This window comes from Synchiropus splendidus, chromosome 11 (genome assembly GCF_027744825.2).
Source record: "Synchiropus splendidus isolate RoL2022-P1 chromosome 11, RoL_Sspl_1.0, whole genome shotgun sequence".
NCBI lineage: Eukaryota > Metazoa > Chordata > Actinopteri > Syngnathiformes > Callionymidae > Synchiropus > Synchiropus splendidus.
Window position 1 is genome coordinate 19,162,295 of NC_071344.1, and position 19,600 is coordinate 19,181,894.

The 19,600-nt window shown below is 50.9% G+C and overlaps 4 protein-coding genes across 15 annotated transcripts in view; 2 read left to right on the forward strand and 2 right to left on the reverse strand.

Annotated features, from left to right (window-relative positions):
- The window catches only part of rapgef2b (Rap guanine nucleotide exchange factor 2b), a 52,514-nt gene extending 45,695 nt beyond the window's left edge, over positions 1-6,819 (reverse strand). For 2 of the 10 annotated variants that reach the window (XM_053878580.1, XM_053878574.1), the window contains exon 1: positions 5,995-6,819. In XM_053878580.1, coding sequence (XP_053734555.1) covers positions 5,995-6,063 — 69 coding nt within the window. In that variant the 5' untranslated portion in view covers positions 6,064-6,819. The remainder of the gene's footprint in view (positions 1-5,994) is intronic. The other 8 variants (XM_053878584.1, XM_053878579.1, XM_053878581.1 and 5 more) reach the window with 7 other exon arrangements.
- Positions 6,820-7,102: 283 nt separating this feature from the next.
- LOC128767000 (uncharacterized protein C4orf45 homolog) lies at positions 7,103-8,737 on the forward strand. Of its 3 annotated transcripts, XM_053878666.1 has the most exons (4): positions 7,109-7,232; positions 7,302-7,462; positions 7,525-7,754; positions 7,981-8,737. In XM_053878666.1, the coding sequence occupies exons 2-4, from the start codon at positions 7,429-7,431 to the stop codon at positions 8,119-8,121; spliced, it is 405 nt and encodes a 134-aa protein (XP_053734641.1). In that variant the 5' UTR covers positions 7,109-7,232; positions 7,302-7,428; the 3' UTR covers positions 8,122-8,737. The 3 variants fall into 3 exon arrangements, with proteins under 3 accessions (XP_053734640.1, XP_053734642.1, XP_053734641.1); XM_053878665.1 differs by having other exon boundaries at positions 7,103-7,462; XM_053878667.1 differs by having other exon boundaries at positions 7,103-7,462; positions 7,984-8,737.
- Positions 8,738-10,005: 1,268 nt separating this feature from the next.
- Positions 10,006-13,189, forward strand: ppid (peptidylprolyl isomerase D). Its single transcript, XM_053878641.1, is given in 11 exon segments — positions 10,006-10,042; positions 10,045-10,089; positions 10,670-10,810; positions 10,870-10,976; positions 11,039-11,227; positions 11,293-11,415; positions 11,489-11,595; positions 11,672-11,813; positions 11,943-12,029; positions 12,129-12,171; positions 12,537-13,189. Coding segments are annotated over 11 exon segments (1,110 nt in total). The 3' UTR covers positions 12,626-13,189.
- etfdh (electron transfer flavoprotein dehydrogenase) lies at positions 13,135-19,574 on the reverse strand. The gene is made up of 13 exons (XM_053878621.1): positions 19,318-19,574; positions 18,593-18,727; positions 17,464-17,693; positions 17,130-17,211; positions 16,646-16,764; positions 16,433-16,510; positions 16,221-16,367; positions 16,017-16,157; positions 15,508-15,651; positions 14,931-15,099; positions 14,264-14,446; positions 13,974-14,195; positions 13,135-13,629 (listed from the first exon to the last, which is right to left on the reverse strand). The coding sequence occupies exons 1-13, from the start codon at positions 19,346-19,348 to the stop codon at positions 13,466-13,468; spliced, it is 1,845 nt and encodes a 614-aa protein (XP_053734596.1). The 5' UTR covers positions 19,349-19,574; the 3' UTR covers positions 13,135-13,465.
- Between the last annotated feature and the right edge of the window lie 26 nt (positions 19,575-19,600).

A 19,600-nucleotide genomic window follows, 5' to 3' on the forward strand; every position in this document is an offset into this window, starting at 1 on the left:
TTGTCTTCCATTCCATTCCTTCTTGTGGAAAAAAAATAAAACTTCCCTCTCTCTGCATGTCACCTTAAAACATGGGCTCCGTTTAGTAAACGTGCCACTTGTCAGCGGAGTTCAGACGTGAACTCTTGCTACAGATGTCGCCTGGTGCGTGTAGCTGTGGTGACCTGCTGTCGCACCACTTTTGAGGTCTCCTCAGTCATCGTCTGGAGCAGGAACAGCCGTCGTCTCAACGATCGCTGAACGACGAGCTGATGTTCTGGGATTTCCACATTGCTAATCACACAATTAATCAGCGTCATGTCTGAGCGCTTCCAGAGAAGGATTACACAGCAGATTACATCAGAGCGAGGCCACACTGACGCCGACGGCTGCGGGGTGGAACAGAACGATCATTATCAAGGGAACTTCTCAGCCGACAGGTTCACAAAGCTTCGGTAGAGAAGAGTGCAACTTCACTCCTGCAGCTCGCGCCATCCAGTCACAGTGGCTTTCGTCTGATCATGTGACCTGAACTCATTTGTTGAAAGAATCTGTGAACACCTCCGGGTCTCTGGATCCACAACAAAAGCGTGATGGGGTCAATTGCAACGCTGAATCATAATGACGACGCGTGGAAAGTAGGAGCACGGAATTACGTCAGTGTGCCAGAAATTAAAGCGGCAGAACCAGATAGCGATGTCCACAAAAGCAACGGCATGCCCAGATACAAGCAACTTCTGGATAAAAACAGTACATTTGCAACTAGAAAACCCACAAATCAAACACAACGCAGAATGTGTTTGTTGCTTCCAGCATATTTCATTGAATCCAAACTTATATTTCCTGTTTATGTTTGGGGAAGCCATCTTGGATGGTGTATTTGGGGTGGCAAGGATTCTTCCTACACAGAAATCCTTCAGATGAAGTAACTGGTACAGTATGGTGTACCTGTGAAGGTAGGTCCCAGTCTGACCTCTGACTGTGTGACAATGAAGTAGGAGTCAGTAGATGAAATAAATTCAGGCAATAACGGGTCAACATGACTCTGTTAGTCTGGAATAAATCAGCATAAAATACGGTGCGACACAGTGACAGACATCCGTTTTGACAGCAGCCAGGTACAATTTAATCTGCCGCCAACAGGATGCCAGGATGAGGAGCGTGATGGAGGAGCACTTCTCTCCCACACAGTGTATTCACCTGCAACAATGAACACGGCCTGGAGACGCAGCAGTAGATGAGCTTGCTAATAACGTAGAGACGTGACTTGTCCTGGGGCTGAAACTTTCTCAACAAGCAGAAGAGGACATGAAGCAGGCTGCTGCGGCACAAGTGATGACTAAGCAGAACAAAAGTGATAAACACTTCCCAAGAAACTTTCTCTGTGGTGAGAAAGTGGAGCACAGAACGACGCGTTGTCATGTCCTCCAGATAAGCGTCGTGAGAGCGGGCAGAATTGCACAGTGTACGCAACACGGGTCCTACAGGAGCGTGTTTTAGTTGAGTTCAGAATCAGAGCAGGTAAAGAGACGAGTAGCAAAATATGAGAGAAAGTTATCTCATAAAAAAGTGCAAAAAGCAGAGGAAGGTCATTTAAAAAATATTTAAACAAGGGCATGTTGACGTTCGATAATAAAATGTTGGCGTCATCACAGATGTTTGATTCAAGCCATCCGTTTAGAGATAATATGGAGAGAAATGCTCCATTTACCTGCTACAAGAAAACAAATTTAAAACATGTACTTGTGTGTCAAGTATCAGCAGGGAAAAACCTGGAGAGAAAATACAATTTCAGAACACAGCTGCTGACGTCAAAGCTGAGACCTGTCTTTTACGGGACCAACGGTCACACAGAGCCAAGCTTTAAACCCGTTGGGACCTCACTCTAGCTTAGGCTTGAAATGTGAACCACAGAGCCTTCCGGTTGTGGATTCAGAATGACTATGCAGTAACACAGTTGCAGAACAGGAAGCAACCACAAAGCAACTACTGGACCTACTCACTGTCTGTCTTCTCCGCGCTTCACCGGCCCATATTCATGAACTGCTCGTGGTCATCTTCTCTGTCTTCACAAAGCACCAACAGGTCTTCAAACCAGCCATACACTCGAGCAACTGGTATGCAGTCGAGACACCTTGCTGAGCACGACATCATTGAGTGTTTGAGTGTCCGTTGCTGACTGTCTTTCTTAATTTCTTAAATCTTGTTGACCTCTTTCTTGAGGTTGTTCTGACATATGCCTCACAATCACCAACAGCAGACCCAGAAAGATGGTAGAAGCCTTGGGCCGTCAGAAGTGCTGTGTAACTAGCTTTTGGGACTGATGTGGTCTGATGTGAACACAGGTGACTCCGGATTGGTCCCTTCATGATTTGATTTTCAGGATAAACAAGAGCACAAAGAGGCTACACGTCAACCTGCAGTGAAACAAGACTGGTGAACATGAAACACCCCTTAGTGTTCCAACCATGCCAGCAAAAGAGAGATGAGTGAAGTCCTGCTTGTTAACTCATCTGTATGCGCTCAGTGCTGCAACTTTCCACGCAGCTGTGAACCGCTGCTGTGTGTGTGTGTGTGTGTATGTGTATGTGTCATCACTCTTGGATAGGAACTTTCTGTAGAATCAAATGGGAAACTGCGGTGAGTTGCTGACGGCTCCTGAATCTGTGCCACTTTCTAACGTGTCTGATCTGGAACGTCTTCCTCCAAACAGACGGCGACAGGTCCAGACCAAGGAGGAAGGAAGCGGCAGAACAACAACAGCAGAAAATAGAAACAAAGTTTCCTCGCTGGAAGCCGAAACTGCATCCTCTTCCCGCTTCAACCGCTTCTGAGAGTCATCAGCTGAAGTGCTGAAGCCACTGGAAAGTTCCTCCGCATAACATGAAGCCTCACTGTCAAACACTTCCTGTTATCCAATATTCCCACAACAACTCTTAATTGGAGGGGAACTTTACTCCACAAAGCTACATGGCTTCTTTTTTTAAGAAACATCTTAGGTGGGTTTCACACATTTCAGCGACCCAAACGCTCCAGTGGCAACACAGACGGAACAGACCTGAATGTGTTTCGCGGATGGCCTCAGTAACTCATTCACATCAGTGATTCACAGCTGAAGTTTGAATCGCCGTAATGTGTTCAAGAAGACACTGTTCCAGACCATTCTCCAAACTACCCTCTGCCCTTGAGCAAGGATGCTTTTATTGGCTTTATTTTGGGCATTAATGGGTGACAGCAGCACGGTGGTGGTTCTGATTGCTCCGCGGGTCAACGACGGCGGTTCAGAGTACAGCAGGGATTTATTTTTGGTCTGGAATATGTGGAAACAATGTAAAGTGGAGCCAGTGAAGCGGCGATGACGCAGGTCGCTCTGAGGTGGACGCAGGTCCGTGACCTTTAGCTTCCGCACCTGGCCAATCTGCTTCACCTCCGCTGACAACACTCAGACCAAAGTCACACATAGGAACACTGGAGACCCACACAGGCTGACAGTCCCTTCCTGGCTCTCAGGAGCCTGTCACTTCACTGACCAAGTGTACAACCAAATCATCAAGACACATGGCGAAGATGGAGCCTTTGTTCTGACCACTCGGGTCAGAGTGAAGTCTCCATTCTGGTCACTGTCTCTGTCCGACTCTCAGTGATATAATGGAGTCTAGTCATCTTCAACATCTGGTTCCATAACTGAGTAGAGTCACTTGTCGGAACAAGTCGTGTTGTGAGCTGTTAGGGACTCTTCATGGAGGTTCCATGAAGGAAGGTTCATGGTCCTGTAAGGTCTAGAATGGGGTGACCAGACCAGGTGGATCAGAAATTTCTGTGGATCTTCATGACGACTTCATGAGCCCAATGAACCATAGTGTAGATTAGCAGGGCAAGACCTGAACTGGGCTTTTCAAAGAGGGCCTCACCAGGAGTTATCTGGCTTGGCCACAGGTTCTTCACGACCGTGACCAGAACACCTCACGTTCACACTGCCACGCTTCTGACTTGGACTAACAGCTGATCAAAGACGTGACTGACAAAGTCTTCCCTCACTGATGGAACTAGTGGAAAAGGTCTCTTGACCTCAAGGTCCACATCACAATTGATGTCCTTCCGAACCTTTGCTGTCCTTTATGGGCAGAGTGGTGACTTATTTAACCCGTCATGTGACGAAGGGGGGCAGGGAGGGTCAAATCCCACCACGGTCAGAGCAGGGTGATAAAGATAGATCCCTCTAACGGCTGGGTTAATCCCGACTGAGGAGCCGCTGCCAACACCATTAGGATAAAGTGTGTCAGCGAGCAAAAGACCGGTGGGAACAGAGGCAGAGTGCTGGACACTCCGGTGGAATCTTCGGGATCGACCACACGCCTCACCCTCAAATTAATATGTAGAGCAGGTGTGGATCTTTCGAGACCCACACCTGCTCTACATATTCATTTGAGGCGGAAAAGGGCGTGGCAACCTGGACTTCAATCACCAACTCATCTACCAATCTGGACATAGGGATTGCACCCCTGGGGAAATACCAGCGTAGGTGGTGAAATCCCAGCCTTTGCAGTCGTCTGCCAAGCAGGACTCTGCCTGTTAAGGTAGCCCACTAAGGAGGACCACTGAAGATGTACAACGCGCTCTGTCGTCTGTCTGGACACCAGAACTCCAGCCTCTGCCGCTGCAGTAGTTGCATCATTATGCGCCGCTACACTATGATACAAGCAACATGACAGCAGTGTTACGACAGCTGTGCAACAACAGCCTAGGACATGAGAGTCAGGCACAGACTTCTGAAGTTGTGTTGCCAACCGTCTGAATAAGAAGGTCATGTCCTTAGAAGTCTACAACAGAGGTTCTCCTCTGTAGGTGTTGATGTTGGCCGTTGTGTTCTTGGCTGCAACGCAACACTGTTCACACATGCTGACAACACTACAGATTTTTTTACACAGATGAATGAGAGCAGTGGTTTATCTCACACCCACAAAATCAGTTATCCATGCTTTCACCCCTCTAGGAGTCAGTCACATCAGTGCACACATCAGTCCATGCCACGTCTCGGATCAACCAGATAAATGAGACTTTTCCGACCTACTCTGTACGCCCGTTGTAAAAATTCATCTGATTCAACAACACAAATGCCCTGGTTATTCCACTGAAATACAAAGTTAAAACAACAACTGCAGACACAGACATCAGTGCGGGCCAGTCTCCATCCTGACCTCCACAGCAGCTCACTGGTGTGACATTGATCGTCTTTTGTCTGCCGCTCTTGGCTGCGCTGCTCTCCAGTACTACGCTGAAGCAACAACCTTCGGCCGTGCAGGCTCAGAACAGAGCTCGTTCCCCAGTCAGAGGGACACAGTCCCCGCTCATGAGTCATTGAGTCATGAGCATTGTGCCTTATGAACTGTTGCCACCTTAGCATGGATCAGCACTGTCTATCTTGAAATGTTCTTTGGAAATGCAAGTGGGCAGAAATTAATGGCATCTCCATCTGGTCACACCAATGCGCGGTTCGTGGGCCACGTGAGGGCCAACTGTCAGGACCAGGTGACAATAACAAACAGAGAATGTCTGTCTGTGTTTAACTCCTGTCTTTGACTTTGTGTGTGTGTGTCCCCATCAGGACATATTTACTTGACCTAGTCGAGTCGTCATCTCAACACCTTTAACACTCACAACTAGGTTCACAAAGACAGAAATTGCTGCCCCTTAAAAGCACAGTGACGTCACAATCACTTGCGAACGGAACACCGTGATGACAGCCCATCTGACTCATTAGCACGTATTCATGAACCTCAATGACGTCGCCGACAGCTGACGTTGATCCGAGCGCTCTTTAGCAAGGCAGCAGAACCACCAACTCTCACGACACCTCATCTTCTCTTCGACCCGTGTGGCAGATGAAATGTGACTCGCCAGGTTTACGAATAAAGAGGTTAGCGGCGACCACCGAGTGCTCGAGCGAGAACATGGAACAGAATACAGCAGAGAAGTGGCGGCGAGTGCTCGACCGCCGGGACTCGAACCACCGACCTGTTGCGTCCTCTCCGCCGGGTTCTTCATCACCGCCTGTCGGAAGCTGTTGTCCACATAAGACGCCATGTTCCTTGACGATGTAATCCCTCACAGGGGTTACGATCCAAACACGAGTGTTCCGTCGAGGCTCCGGGGGTTTCGGGTCCAGACTAGCGGGACAGATGGGAGTGCCTGGGGCCAGGCCACGACCGCAGCCCGTCAGCCGAGCTCTCTGCCCGGGACGGCAGCCTCCACGTCGCCCGCACAATAACCTGCTGCCTCAGCGAGTCGCGGAGAGTCGGAGACCTGGACTCGAACCTTTTGTTGTGTTTTCCGGGAATTATTTCCGAACCGTCTGCCAGAACCCGAGCTAGCGAGTCCACGAGCCGCCAGCGAAGAAGAGCCGTCCGCGGCGGGAACTCAGGTTGTCGAGGCGCCACGAGTCTCCGTCCATGTCCGCACGTTCACCGACTCGACCACAAACGGCTCATTTTGTCCGTTTCTCTTCAGTCCAGAATGTTCCGCCGCTCGGCGCTGTTGTCCGCCACCATGGTGACTGACGCCGCTGTCGAGCTCTGCACCATCTGTGCGCCACTTCCGCCTCGGACTTTCACAGTAAAGGCACGAACTTCAAAGCGCGCGAGTGGTCATGAACGGACGATTATTCTGGGGGCAGTGTGGAGGTGTGCACAAGTCCGTGGCGTGTGCTTTATCTGGTTTATACTCACTTGTGGGAACCTTACGACTTTGTGGAAACCATTTCGCCCCTACCCACATTTTCAAGGCTCAAGATCATAAAGACTGGGTCTTCAAAAATTGGTTTCATCCAAACTGAAGGAGGTCGCGTCATCATGTGCAACAACCCCTGCTTCGCCAGATTTATGAGGTTCGCGTCAGCAAGCGAGTGGAGCTACTTTTCTTCCTCTGATCTTCCGCTGAAGGCGCGGCTGCTGCTTCCGTTATGGTCGCTGCTCTCAGTGCGCAACTTGACGAGTCTCACGAGCTCATGGGCGAGTCCATTTAACAATAAGACTCGGCGGAGGGGGGGCGGGGGTTGAGGTCGGTGTTGGGCTGCCATCTAGTGCCGTGACGGGGGACTACTCACAGCGGCCGTCTGGATCTTGTTAGTGGGCCCGAACTCTCCGAACCAGTGACGCCACGATCCATTCACGCGACGTTGACGTCACACGGGCTCGCTGATTTAGGTCCACGGTGAAGGCGTGGCAGGGAGAAGTTTCAGGGTCAGCTGACCCAATGTGAGTGGCCCGAATAACCTTCTTCTTTAAATGAAACATGATACGCTGCTTATTCTGGGAACAAACTAGAGTTCCCACTTGTTCGGTCTCTGGTGTCCGCTTCTCTAACTGGGCCACGCACACTGGTCACCATGGCAACCTCTCCCGGCCCCCGCGAGGACTCGTATTCACCTGCAGTGTCACGTGATCAGCGAGGATGAAGCGGTCAGGAGGACGAGTCATTTTCACAGGTGAGAGGCCGCGATCCCTCCACGATATCCTGCACGACGGCTGAGGTTCTGGTTCTGACCAGGTCCAGACGGGGTGGGAGATTACCGGCCCAGGTCGGGTTCCATCCCGCGGTTCATTGGAGAGGGATCCACGTCATGCGAGACCACCGGCGACCTGCAGTACCTGACCCGGGCCGCTCCTGGTGCCCCTTCCCCCGCCCCGAGGGCCTGCCACGTGGGAGAGGTGGGCTGGGGCTGGGAGTTCAACCAGCAACTTAACGGGCAGACGCTCCGGAGCAACATGCAGATCAAGGTCTGAGAAGCAACGGGGGTCCGCGCTACTCAGTGGAGGACGCTGACCTCAGCATGGCCTCACAGTAACGACACACCAGAGGTGGTGGTCAAGGTGCGGGGCCAGAGCAGACTTTTGGTAGGTCGGTGAGGTCAGTGTCCTGAAACTGGGTGAGCAGCTTCCAACCTATTGACTCAGCGATGCCTTTGTTGACAAAAACAAGTGACTGGTTTGTTTGTTCTGACAGAAGACTGAGGTGCGAGTCGCATTGGGGACAGACGGAACCACCAGTCAGTGTGTGTGTCTCACGCATCACTCGTACACGCCTGTACACACACTCACACGCTTGATTCCTCCGTTCTGTTGTTCCTCTCTCCAGGAGAGCTGAGGAGCCAAGGCCTCCAGCAGGGGGCGCCATGTAGCCTGGCATGGCCGTTATGAGATGATTTCTCTGCAAGGGGGTTCAAAATTCACGTGTTCATCTCTTTCCACTCAACGAGTCTCAACTCCAGAATACCAACTCTGATCTGATAAGGACATAAAAGCAGTGTAATCTGAGCAACATCATCTCAATCTGATTAACAGATAAATAGGTAGGTATTCAGTTAGATAAATAAGACTTTATTGATCTAGAGGGAAATTCAAGCGTCCACGAGCATAAAACAACCATTGCAGACAGTAAAATAAGATAAAGGTAGAAACAGGTAAAAAACAAACAAACAAACATTGGAACACTGTGGATTAGAAGATGTGAGTGTTCACTTCTTCATGACTCAGGTAGTCTGGGCTCTGGACGAGGGAGTTAATCCGGTTGATATTGGAGCCTCCACATGATCCAGATGAAGTGACATGACCAGGTCACGTGACGTGATTTGCACAGACGACGACATGAGCAGCTTCACAACAACGATGCACCCTCACCCCTTCATGTGGCCACATGATGTGGTGGTGTCAGACGTCTGGCTTCGCTTGACACTGAAACTGAATGCAGACATGATATGAAAATAAACACCCTAATATGAGTGGATCTGTGTGACACAGTGATTTTTTTAATCCATCTGTTTTGATCCTGACATTAACTTGGTAGCATCATCATGTTGCATAATAGCACTGGCATAAAATAAAGAAAATTCACATGTCGTTATCGTCTTAATATGCAGGTAACACCATCAGAAGATGTGGGCAGGCCTATACTTTAATCTGACAAATATCATCATCTTAGATCATTGACTCACAACACTGCATTTATGGCACCTGCAGTTCATTTAAAATTATGTTAATCTGACATGACAGACACAATCGATGTGGACCATATGATGTATCCTCAGATTAGCCCCAGATTATCAACTCAGAATGTTGGGCATGCATGAGAGAATTGATTTAATCTAGTTCAGTGTGAAGCTAGTCAGACGAACATCATCTTGTTCAGATAGCCTAGGATTAAAACTCAACCTGGTTGAAAGCAGAGCCATGGAAACTCAAAGTAGTTGCCAAGACGTTTAAAAGTTTGTGTCCTGTCAGCTCAGATGTCCAGTGGAAGACGTCCCAAAATAAACCCAGTGTTCTCGTATCGTGGTGAGACAGACTCAGATTAAGAGTTTAATCTCTGCCTGGAAGCTCTCAGGCCGGCTACAGCCACCAGAATCTCATCTTGAAGTGACCTGCCGGTTTCCACTTTTCAGTGACAATGATTTTCCTCTCACTGTGCCACTGACAGGGGAAGACACTGGTAGACATCCATGTCTGTACAAGCTTTCTGGTTCTGTTCAGTCTGCCCCATTCAGTCTGATCTATCCGGTTCTGTTCCATCTGTTCTCCATGACTGGCACGTGTGTGCTGTTGCTGGTCCCTGACTGCTCGGGGCTTTTGTTGCTCCTGCTCTACAGGCAGCAGCGGCAATCATGAGAGAGCTCTAAATGCAACAGAGTGAAGATCACATGACATGCTGCTTGGAGGTGTGCGCTCCCTGAGTGCTGTTCTACTTTGTCTTAATTTTCCTTCACTAAAAAGTTTCTATTTTTAGCTTTATGCGTATTAATCACTGTCTTTCCTGGCATGAATTTCCTGTTGGTTCTTCACCTTTCAGGCAGTCACGCCGCACAGACTCATGCGTTTACGTTCATGTTTTCTCCTGCAGCGACGCTGTTTTACTGCGAAATTTCTAAGCGGATATTCCGTATTTCCACTTCCTGTGAGCAGCGCTAGCTTACATCACCGGCGGCTACATCAGTTAGCACAAACTAGTCTCTTTACATTTCTCCGTCCCCCGAAAATGTCTCACCCAGCGCCTTCTGAAAAGCCATCAAACCCCAAAACCCCCGGGTTTTCTTCGATGTTGACGTCGGCGGAACGAGAGGTTCGAAACATCCAACATTTAAATGTCAATCCTCCAGTTAGCTTAGCCACTTAGCTTCATTCAAGCAGCCACTGGAACCACCGGCCAAACGTCGGAGCAGCCGAGCAACCTGCGGCCCGTGAATGAAGATGTTTGTGGGGTCGCTGCACTCTGCTGTGTGTGTGTGTCGTCCTCACACTTAAAATCAGAACCTCGGAACTGGAATATCTGCTCTGCAGCTCAACCACGTGGTCTCCGCGCGTTCATATTTACCGTCATGTTTCATTGACCTCCGCCATCGTTGCTCACTGTTAGTTGACTTGCTTTTGAAAATCCACATAACAGCGTCATTAATCATGGAAGGTAAAAACTATAATTTCTGAACGCAACATAACTTCAAAATAAAAGTGCAGCGCCAACACAGTGTTACCATAGCAACCGAGGCGCGTGGGTGTAACCACTACTCCTTTCGTCTGAGATTAGGGTTAAACTAGAACAACAAGAGCTGTGTGACTGGTCAGCTCCGACTGGATGTGAAGGAGAAACTGTGCCTGACTTTGCGCCTGGACCAACCTGAGTCCTGTGACTGTCCTTCCCACAGCTGGCCGCATCGTTCTGGAACTGTTCGCCGACGTCACGCCCAGGACGGCGGAGAACTTCCGGGCGCTGTGCACTGGAGAGAAGGGAGTGGGCGCCAGCACAGGAAAACCGCTGCACTTCAAGGGCTGCCCTTTCCACCGCAGTAAGTGCTGTGTTCCCCCGGGGCTGGATCACACTTTGACTTATGCCTGATGCTTTCAGTTATCAAGAAGTTCATGATTCAGGGAGGTGACTTCTCCAACCACAACGGCACCGGAGGCGAGAGCATCTATGGAGACAAGTTTGAGGATGAGAACTTCCACTACAAGGTGACCACCAGCCTGGTAAACATGACGCTCCAGTACAGCACTCACATCCTGTGTTCCCACAGCACGACCGAGTCGGGCTCCTCAGCATGGCCAACGCCGGGCCCAACACCAACGGCTCGCAGTTCTTTATCACCACCGTCCCCACGCCACATCTGGACGGGAAGCATGTGATCTTCGGTCAGGTGCTGAAGGGGATGGGCGTGGTCAAGATGCTGGAGGCCGTCGACACCAACGAGGATGCTCCGGTGAAGGTCTGGAGCCCAAAACCTCAGCTGAGTTTCTGTCAGACGAGGTTGTAACATTCATGTCTTTGCAGCCGTGCGTCATCGCCGACTGTGGCGAGCACCGCGACGGCGACAGCTGGGGATCGGCAGCAGATGACGGAACAGGCGACGCCCACCCAGACTTCCCGGAGGACTCTGACGTGGACTTCAAAGACGTGAGCGTTTCAGTGGGCTTGCTGAGTCTAGTTGCTTCCACCTAACTCATCTTGTGCTTCTGTGGTCCCCCAGGTGGACAAGGTCCTGTCGGTGGCTGAAGACCTGAAGAACATAGGAAACAAACTGTTCAAGAGCCAGGACTGGAACGCTGCCGTAGGCAAATACGGCAAAGCTCTGAGGTGATGACGACGAACATTCTGAGTGCTGAGGTCCAGGTGAGCTGGAGGTCTGACAACGGTCTGGATCTGCCCTCAGGTACCTGGAGGTGGGCGGGGAAGTCCTGGAGGAGACACAGCAGAAGAAGCTGGAGCCCACCGCCCTCAGCTGCTACCTCAATACTGCTGCCTGCAGGCTGAAGCTGCAGCTGTGGCAGGAGGCGCTGGAGAGCTGCAACGAGGTGAGATGGTCTAAGACGAGATTGTCAGAGGTCATTTCAGGCAGGGTGGACATGCAAACTTGAAGTGACACCACTGACATGCTTGCACGACATTCTGGGTTTGACGTCAAACTGCTCTGTTTGTTTCAGGCTCTGGAACTGGACCACAGCAACACCAAGGCTCTATTCCGGAGAGCTCAGGCTTGGCAGGGGCTGAAGGAGTTCTCCAGTGCTATGGTAACTTGCGGCGCCCCCTGGTGGGCGCTTCTGTGACTGTGAAGTGATTTGAAGCAGCACAACGTCGAGCTGCCTCTCATTGGTGTTTCTGTCACGCAGACGGACCTGAAGCTCGCTCACGGGATCACACCTGAGGACAAAGGTGAGTGTGATGCAAGGGTCCATCTGTTACCCTCACGACAGCTGTGTCTCAGTGAATGCATAGCGTAGCGAAGATGTAGAATGTCACTCGTGGTCCCTTGGTCACTGTTGAGGGAAGTTCGGCCCAAGTTGACTGGTGTGTGAAGCAATTTGTCCTGGGGGAAACAGCTGGTTGCCATGGTAACGGTGGTTATCTGCTCCTGCTGTTATCAGCCCTGGCCGCATGAAGCCAGAATGTTCTCAGCGGTTCCCATTCAGGTTGTGGTCTTTAAACCCAGCTGCTGCCAGGCGACTGATAAGAGCTCCCTCAGGCATGTGTATGGAGCAAAGACTGCAGGATAACATCTGGAAATCTTCTGTGTGCAGCCATCAGCAACGAGATGAAGCGAGTGCAGCTGAAGGTCCAGGAGGAGAAAGAGAAGGAGAAGAAGATCTACGCCAAAATGTTTGCCTAAAAATCCTCCAGACGCAGACGTGGTTGCTGTGTCTGGGAAGACCAGGTGACCACGCCGCTACAGGTCTGGAGCTGAGGAGCAACACTGATCTGAGCTTCAGTCGCGTTCACAGATTCAGCTCCATCAATGGTGAGGAGTCCTGCGGCGTTCTGTTTTCACCACGTCAGGTGCAGCAGCATTTATCGCTAGAGAAGAAATCAATTGTTCAGGTTCCAAAGAAACAGGATGTAAAATGTGCTTTTAATACTCCTCTGCTTCCTGTTTCTCACTGGTTTGCACTTCACACACCACCTCGGGGCGACCTGTGACCTCTTAATGTTTCACATGACAGCGTTTCCACAGGTAGCCGTTAGCTTGATGCTTTATCCCACTCCGTCCATCGCTCAGGTGCATCAGCCGTTCAGACCACGTCCCAGTAAGAGTCAACTTTGTTGCCAGTAGTCCCCTCTGATGGAGTGTGAAGGTCATGTGATGCGGACTGTTCCTTGGAAATCTTTAGTTTACAGCGCTGAGTTGTCAGTTTGTTGTTTATTGATGTTACTCTGTACAAAACTGCAATAAACTGTAAATTAAGAACAAACATGTTCACAATCATGTCGAAGCTTTTCGGGGTACAGCGGTCCGTTTTCATCCGTAACGTGGCCACAACAACATTACCGAGGGCGCGTAATGTGACGACACTTGGCCACCGTTGAATAATCCAGGCAGGATTCCTAATCTGAAATTACGCAGTGAAAACAAACTGGGATCTGAGACGCTGTTCGACTCGTTCAGGCACATGAGCGTTCCGGTTGCCCAGAATTTAACCGCCTAGGTCTCCAGTCAGCAGACAGGTGAAGTTCACATCCCATTGTAGGCGGGTCCCCCGCCCCCCTCTGGTACCACCCAGTTGATGTTCTGACTCGGGTCCTTGATGTCACAGGTCTTGCAGTGGACACAGTTCTGAGCGTTGATCTGCAGACGCATCCCATCGCCAGTTTCCACTGGAACGTACTCATACACGCCTGCAGGGGGAGACAGAGTTACTATGACCACTAGTTCAGCTCTGACGCCGTCTTCCAGTCAGACTCGACTGAACCTGGCAATGATCACTGTCAGCCAGTCCAAGCAGCAGCATGAGGTTGGTTGTCACAATGTTATAGCTGCACATTCTAGTGTAACGTGGTAGCACAGGTTTAACAGGGTCAGTGCCTTGCAGAAGAGCGCTGCGAGTCATCAGGAGCAGCGTTACCTCCGCTGTTGTCGCCCCTCACGTGAGCTGAAACTGGCATGGGTGTGCGAGACCACCGTCCAAATGATGTGTCGCTCGGGATGAAGCTCCAACCTCTGGAGGAGCTCCGTGACCCACCTGCAGGACAGAAGCGCTGCTCCGGGCCGTCGTAGATGGCGAGGTTCCTCTCCACTGGGACGCTGTCGTCTCTCAGGGTGAGGTGGGCTGGCTGGTCGCCCTCGTGGTTGGTGCCACTGAGAGCCACCGAGGACAGCAGGTCGAAGCTGATCTTCCCATCAGGTTTGGGGTACTCAATGGGGGTGCACTCTTTGGCAGGTTTCAGCTGGTGAGCATCCAAACCTGCAGCAGGAACCTCAGAAGCTCAATCCTCTGTAACAGAGGTCTGTAACAGAGTCACCAGGACTCACCACAGTGTTTGAGGGTCCAGGGCTCCTTCCCCCTGAGGATCCAGTAGAAGATCCCGGTATAGACCATCCCGCCGTAGAGACCAAAGTAGTTGTGGAAAGATGGACGGATGTTTCTGACGGCGTGCAGCTCCTTCCACACCCACGATGACTTCAAGGCCTCGGAATACTCTGGAACGTGGAGCCCTGTGGATCGACATGTTGAAGCTGTGGCACATGAACGACTCACGCCAGGCACCAGTCATCTCATTGAAGATCTGATCCTTCACCGCCAAGTCGCCAACATCTGGACCCGACGACATCTGGCTCTCCTCACACCGGTCCATCATCTCCTCACGCACTCGTCCTGTAAACCTCTTATTGTCACCTCTCTGACAAGCTTGTAGTGCCCCCACCCGCCTGCAGAGCTCCCTTAAACCCTGATCCTAGTGCAGCAGACTCGCATCGTCATGACAACGGTCTCTGTGACATCAGGCTGCGGTTGTTCCCGGTGGCCCTCAGACTGATGCTGCTGAACCTCGCAACACAATTAGATCCCACAATCTGCGTGTGACCTTTCAGGAACAAATGTGCCACAGTGTGGTGGGTCCCAGACTTTCATTTCTCACCGAGGTTGGTGTTTGAGTCTGTCTGTGTCAGAAGCCAGGGTTATCTGGATGAATGCTGTTACCTGCTGTCTCTGATTCCGGGTTCTCGGCGGTGACTCTTGGAAAAACGGATTCTGCTGCCAGAATGCCGCTCTTCATGGCCGTGTGGGTCCCCTTGATCTTGGGGACGTTCATGAATCCAGGACTGCAACCGATCAGGAGGCCGCCGGGGAAGGTCAGCTTAGGGATGGACTGGCAGGAGAAACACGGAAGTGTGAGGACAAGAAGAGACAGGAGGAGCACGCGGACTGTCAAGTCAAAAGAGGCAGGAAGTTGTCAGGTCAGGTGACAAGTCCAAGTCAGGAGGAAGTCTTGCTGACTGTGGAATGACCTAGAGATCAAGTCTCAAACTGTTTTAAATCTGTGGACATGAAACCCAACACCAACGTCTCAATGTGATTTGAGGGAGTTTTGTTTGTGTGGCGTCATTTTCAGGAGCCACGGAGGAAACCAAAGTCAGCACCAAGTGTTGCCTTCATTCACAGAAGTGTCCTCCATAACAGACAGAAGTTGGACCACTAAAAAGGTGTTGTGATCGTGTTATGTGCCAGGGTCGTGAAGTCTTGTCGACCACCCTGGACCCACTGAGGTGGTACACACCTGTAGGCCGCCCTCGTTCAGTGCCCGGGCTCCGTAGGCGATCCGGGTGCCGCCCTCCAAGGTGGCTGAGATGAAGGGGTGGTGCTTCCAGCGCTGGAACTCTCTGAACGGACTCAAGTAAGGATTGGAGTAGTCCAGACCCACCTGAGGAAAGGAGTTCAGGTGAGCAGTGGGGCTGGGTATCGCCAAGAACCTCACCATTCCATTGGGTTCGATTCCATTCAAAGGCTTTTTGTGAATTACGAAGTAGAAAAACACATCTGCACAGCATGTCACCTCACATGCCGAGCCTGAACCTGATAACAAAACTTAGTCACTTATATGTGCACGTGGAGTGCTGAAGTGTGAAACATGCCAGTCCCAGAGAGAGACCACTCTGCTGCCCATCAAACTTGACTGACAGCGGATCTCCTCAGTTTGCATTTCAAATTAAACTTTTCTCCTGGCAGTCAAGCTTCAAAGATTGACTCTGACTCCATCACTGTGACAGGGGGAGGACCGGGACTCACCACAAAGCCCAGAGCCACTAGTGGTTCTCCTTCGTTCAGGTGGTACAGGAAGGATCCGCCGTACGTGTTCCTGTTGAGCGGCCAACCCACTGAGTGTTCTGCCCGGCCCGGACGCCAGTTCTTCTCCTGGATGGTCCACACCTGAGACAGACAGCCGTTACCTGACCTACTCACAACTGGAGACAGAGCTCCCGTCCTGCTCACCTCCTTCAGTCCGATGGCATAGGTCTGCGGTTCACAGTTCTCTCGCAGGTTGAACTGCTTGTACAGCTGTTTGGCCAAATGTCCGTGGCACCCTTCTCCAAACATGGTGACCTTGGCGTGCAGCTCCATCCCGCGCTCAAACACATCCTGGTGGAGGAAGCAGCAGCAACATTTAACTCTCCAGGTTCAGACTGAATGCCATGAACCAGTACCTTCGGAGAACCGTCTTTAGCAATGCCGACGTCGTTGGTGGCAATTCCCTTCACACTCCCGTCTTCATGGAACAGAACCTTCAGACAAAGGCACCGTGGGTCAGAACCATGTCGCCATCATGGGTCAGGGAGAAGATGGAGATGAGATGTGGACTGATGGACGGTGCCTTGGTGAAGACACGAGGAGTGTGTGTGTGTGTGTGTGTTTCTCACCTCCGAGGCAGCGTACCCAGGATAGAGCTCTACTCCAAGCTCCTCAGCCTGTTCACCAAGCCAGCGCACCAGGTTTCCCAGTCTCACAATATAGTTTCCATGGTTCCTCATGGGCAGACCTGTCGGGCATGATTGGTCAGTCCAGGTCGCATGACTGTCATGCTGGTCTTAGGATTGAAGGACTGATTCAAAACTGGGTCCCAACACCAGACTTTGTTTCCTCCCGGAGCTCCTCAAACCTGACCCAAACAACTCTCTGGAAGGGGTGCGTGGTCCACTGCCCCACTGCTCAACTATGCCGAGTCACTTCTGGAGCTGTGATGAGTCTCAAACCATCCTGTCCTCTCTTTATTACACTTCTGACAGTCTGTTCAAAAGACCCGGGAGTCTCAGTGGACCCCCTTAACCCCTACTGACAGTCAGAGACTAATAAAGTAGGAGTAGAGTGGGCAACAGTTTGGGCTCACAGAGGGTCAAGAATTACCTGGAAGTATGGGAACAGGTATCCTGTGCTTCTCTGTGAAGATGCTGAAAATGTCTTCAGTCACTGGTGTGTTGAGGGGCGCCTGGGGACAGAGAGGAGGGGTTGACCAGCTGAGGACTGGAGTCACACCCACCAGGGGAGGAGGGTGGCTCTCAAATCTAGACACGAAGGGATGAGCTCCAGACTTTCACTGGACACTCAAGTAGCATGAACCATTGTTTTTCAGCAAGAAGCTGTGTTCGGCTGCAGGTCCAGATCAACCCACCAACACCCCACATCTAGAGCTCGACTTCCTGTCACGCTCTCATACCAGGATTGCATGAGTGAGTCTCACCCCTCTCTCTTTCCAATCGGGGAAGAGTTCCTGCAGCGCGCTGGGTTCCAGACAGGCTCCAGAGAGTGTGTGAGCTCCGATCTGAGAAGCCTTCTCCACCACACACACTCGTAGCTCTTTCTCCTGCTCATTAGCCAGCTGCTTCAGGCGAATGGCTGCAGAGAGTCCTGCAGGACCTCCACCCACGATGACCACGTCGGCCTCATCTGCAAACCGCTCCATCTCCACACCTGCAGGGAGACACCAGAATCGGAGGTTAGAGGAGCTCAGCTCAGGTTCTTACACTTGAACCAATAAAAAAAGCGAAGTTGTCAGCCTCATCGTGCGACAGGTGCCTTCAGTGTGGAGTTATAGTTGATGCTAGATTCTGGTGCCAAATGAAGTAGAGCAAGTAGAGCAAGACACCTGACTTTTCTCAAGCTGAAAGAGTTTTATACAATCAACAAACAACATCCCAGTGTGGCCCTGTGTGCTGTGTGCGTTGCTTTAACAACACATATTTGAATTTTTATCAACATAGTGTTTGTGAAGCCAAAACATTGGGTGTGATGTCACATTTCCCAGATGAATATTTGCCTGACAGTTTGTCCACATCGTGTCAAAGGCCGGCGTCACTGATGTTCCAAATCTATATCGACCACATACACACCACATCCCAGACAGGGTTTCATCAGGGGTCTACTTTTCCAGCAAACTGATTTTGGCCACAGTCCAGGTTTTACTTTCCTCAGTGTTGGCCAAAGGCCACTGTGCAACTTCTGTGATTATAAATGAGGGGGATCTACAGTGCAGGACAAGTTGGAATAATCCACTACCTCAGGTCACGACTGACAGATGAACGGCACAACATCAAACACGAGCGCTGCATGTTTACAGAGAGATCTCTGGAGGATTTGGGTACAGGAAGTGGTTGAGAAGGAGGGTCAGCAAGGACAAGGGTTCTCACGTACACGTATATCGTCTTAACTTGCAGACACACAAACGTGTGTGAAATGAAAAGACTTGAATCAGTTTATTTAAATTTCTTAAGTGTTCTTAAGACTTAAGTGTTGTTTGTTTTGTGCTACGGTTTGAAGTCGGTATGACGTGGTAGAGGTCAGCAAGTCGGAGTAATGTTGCTGGAGCTCACCTTCCCATCGCGGATCCTTCTCCCGGGGATGGATGGTGTAGTGCGTGGTGATGCGAGGAGCAGAGGAACTGGACCGTCTGTGGAGCTGTGGGGTGGCGTGATCCACAGACTTCAACGCCTGGATACACCTGTGTGCTGATGGAGGAGAGAACAGTCAAGGAGGGGGTGCAGCCCAAGTCATCAGTCCCATCATGTGTTGACGTCTGATTCTCACAGGTGAACCCGCTGCCAGCTAAAGTCATTACTGTCACTGTCACCTTCCATTTCAAATACACCACCGCTGGATCACACCACCGTCTTCTCGGCTCTGTCTCCTCTCAGTCTGCCGTGGACTCTTCCCACAGACCGAAGCTCGTCTCTGAGCAGCTGGTTGTTTCTCAGCAACATGCTGGCGAAGCTAAAGTTCCCCCCAGAATTACTCAATCGGCAACGAAAGCTGACTGTAACCACCTTCAACTATAGTTATGGCTTAATAGTGGCTTGACAAAAGTGGAGTTTTGATGGACACACCAGATCCGGTGACCTATATGTCGAGTGAACTTTGCCCTACATGTTAGCTTGATGCTAACCGAGTGTTAGCGGACTCTTTGTGACAATTGACGGAACGTACAAGTGAAATGCTGTTAGAATAAAAGTGTTAGCCATGGTGGTGGGGTTGTGAGTGCGTTTGAAGGCTCGTCCTTCAGACAGCTACCGGTTAGCCTGGGCGCTAGCTTGAGACTCACCTCTCACGGAGTACCTGCAGGCAGGAAACATCGCGACTCCTCCGCTGACTTTGCTCCAGAAGATTGAAGGTTTAGATGCTACAAGACCCGTCAGGAGGCTGACCAGAGCCGGCTCGCTCCGCAGCTTGTGTAACTCTCGAAAACACGTCTCATAACACACACATTGACCGCTGCAACGTCAGTGCGCATGCGCCGCCCCAGTCAGCAGCGCAGGGGTCGGCGTCTCCCAAGTTTATGAACCGCCTCGCCACTGGGCGCGGAAATGCTCTGCCAAAGATGCGGT

Bases quoted from the DNA above. Each gene is read 5' to 3' on its own strand.
- LOC128767000 (XM_053878665.1), top strand. From the start codon at position 7,429: ATGAAGCGGTCAGGAGGACGAGTCATTTTCACAG. The intron at 7,463-7,524 runs GTGAGAGGCCGC...GGTTCTGACCAG, and splicing joins AGGACGAGTCATTTTCACAG to GTCCAGACGGGGTGGGAGAT. The intron at 7,755-7,980 runs GTCTGAGAAGCA...TTGTTCTGACAG, and splicing joins GGAGCAACATGCAGATCAAG to AAGACTGAGGTGCGAGTCGC.
- etfdh (XM_053878621.1), bottom strand. From the start codon at position 19,348: ATGTTTCCTGCCTGCAGGTACTCCGTGAGAG. The intron at 18,728-19,317 runs GTGAGTCTCAAG...CTCCTCCATCAG, and splicing joins CTGCAGGTACTCCGTGAGAG to CACACAGGTGTATCCAGGCG. The intron at 14,196-14,263 runs GTGAGTCCTGGT...TTCCTGCTGCAG, and splicing joins CTGGACCCTCAAACACTGTG to GTTTGGATGCTCACCAGCTG.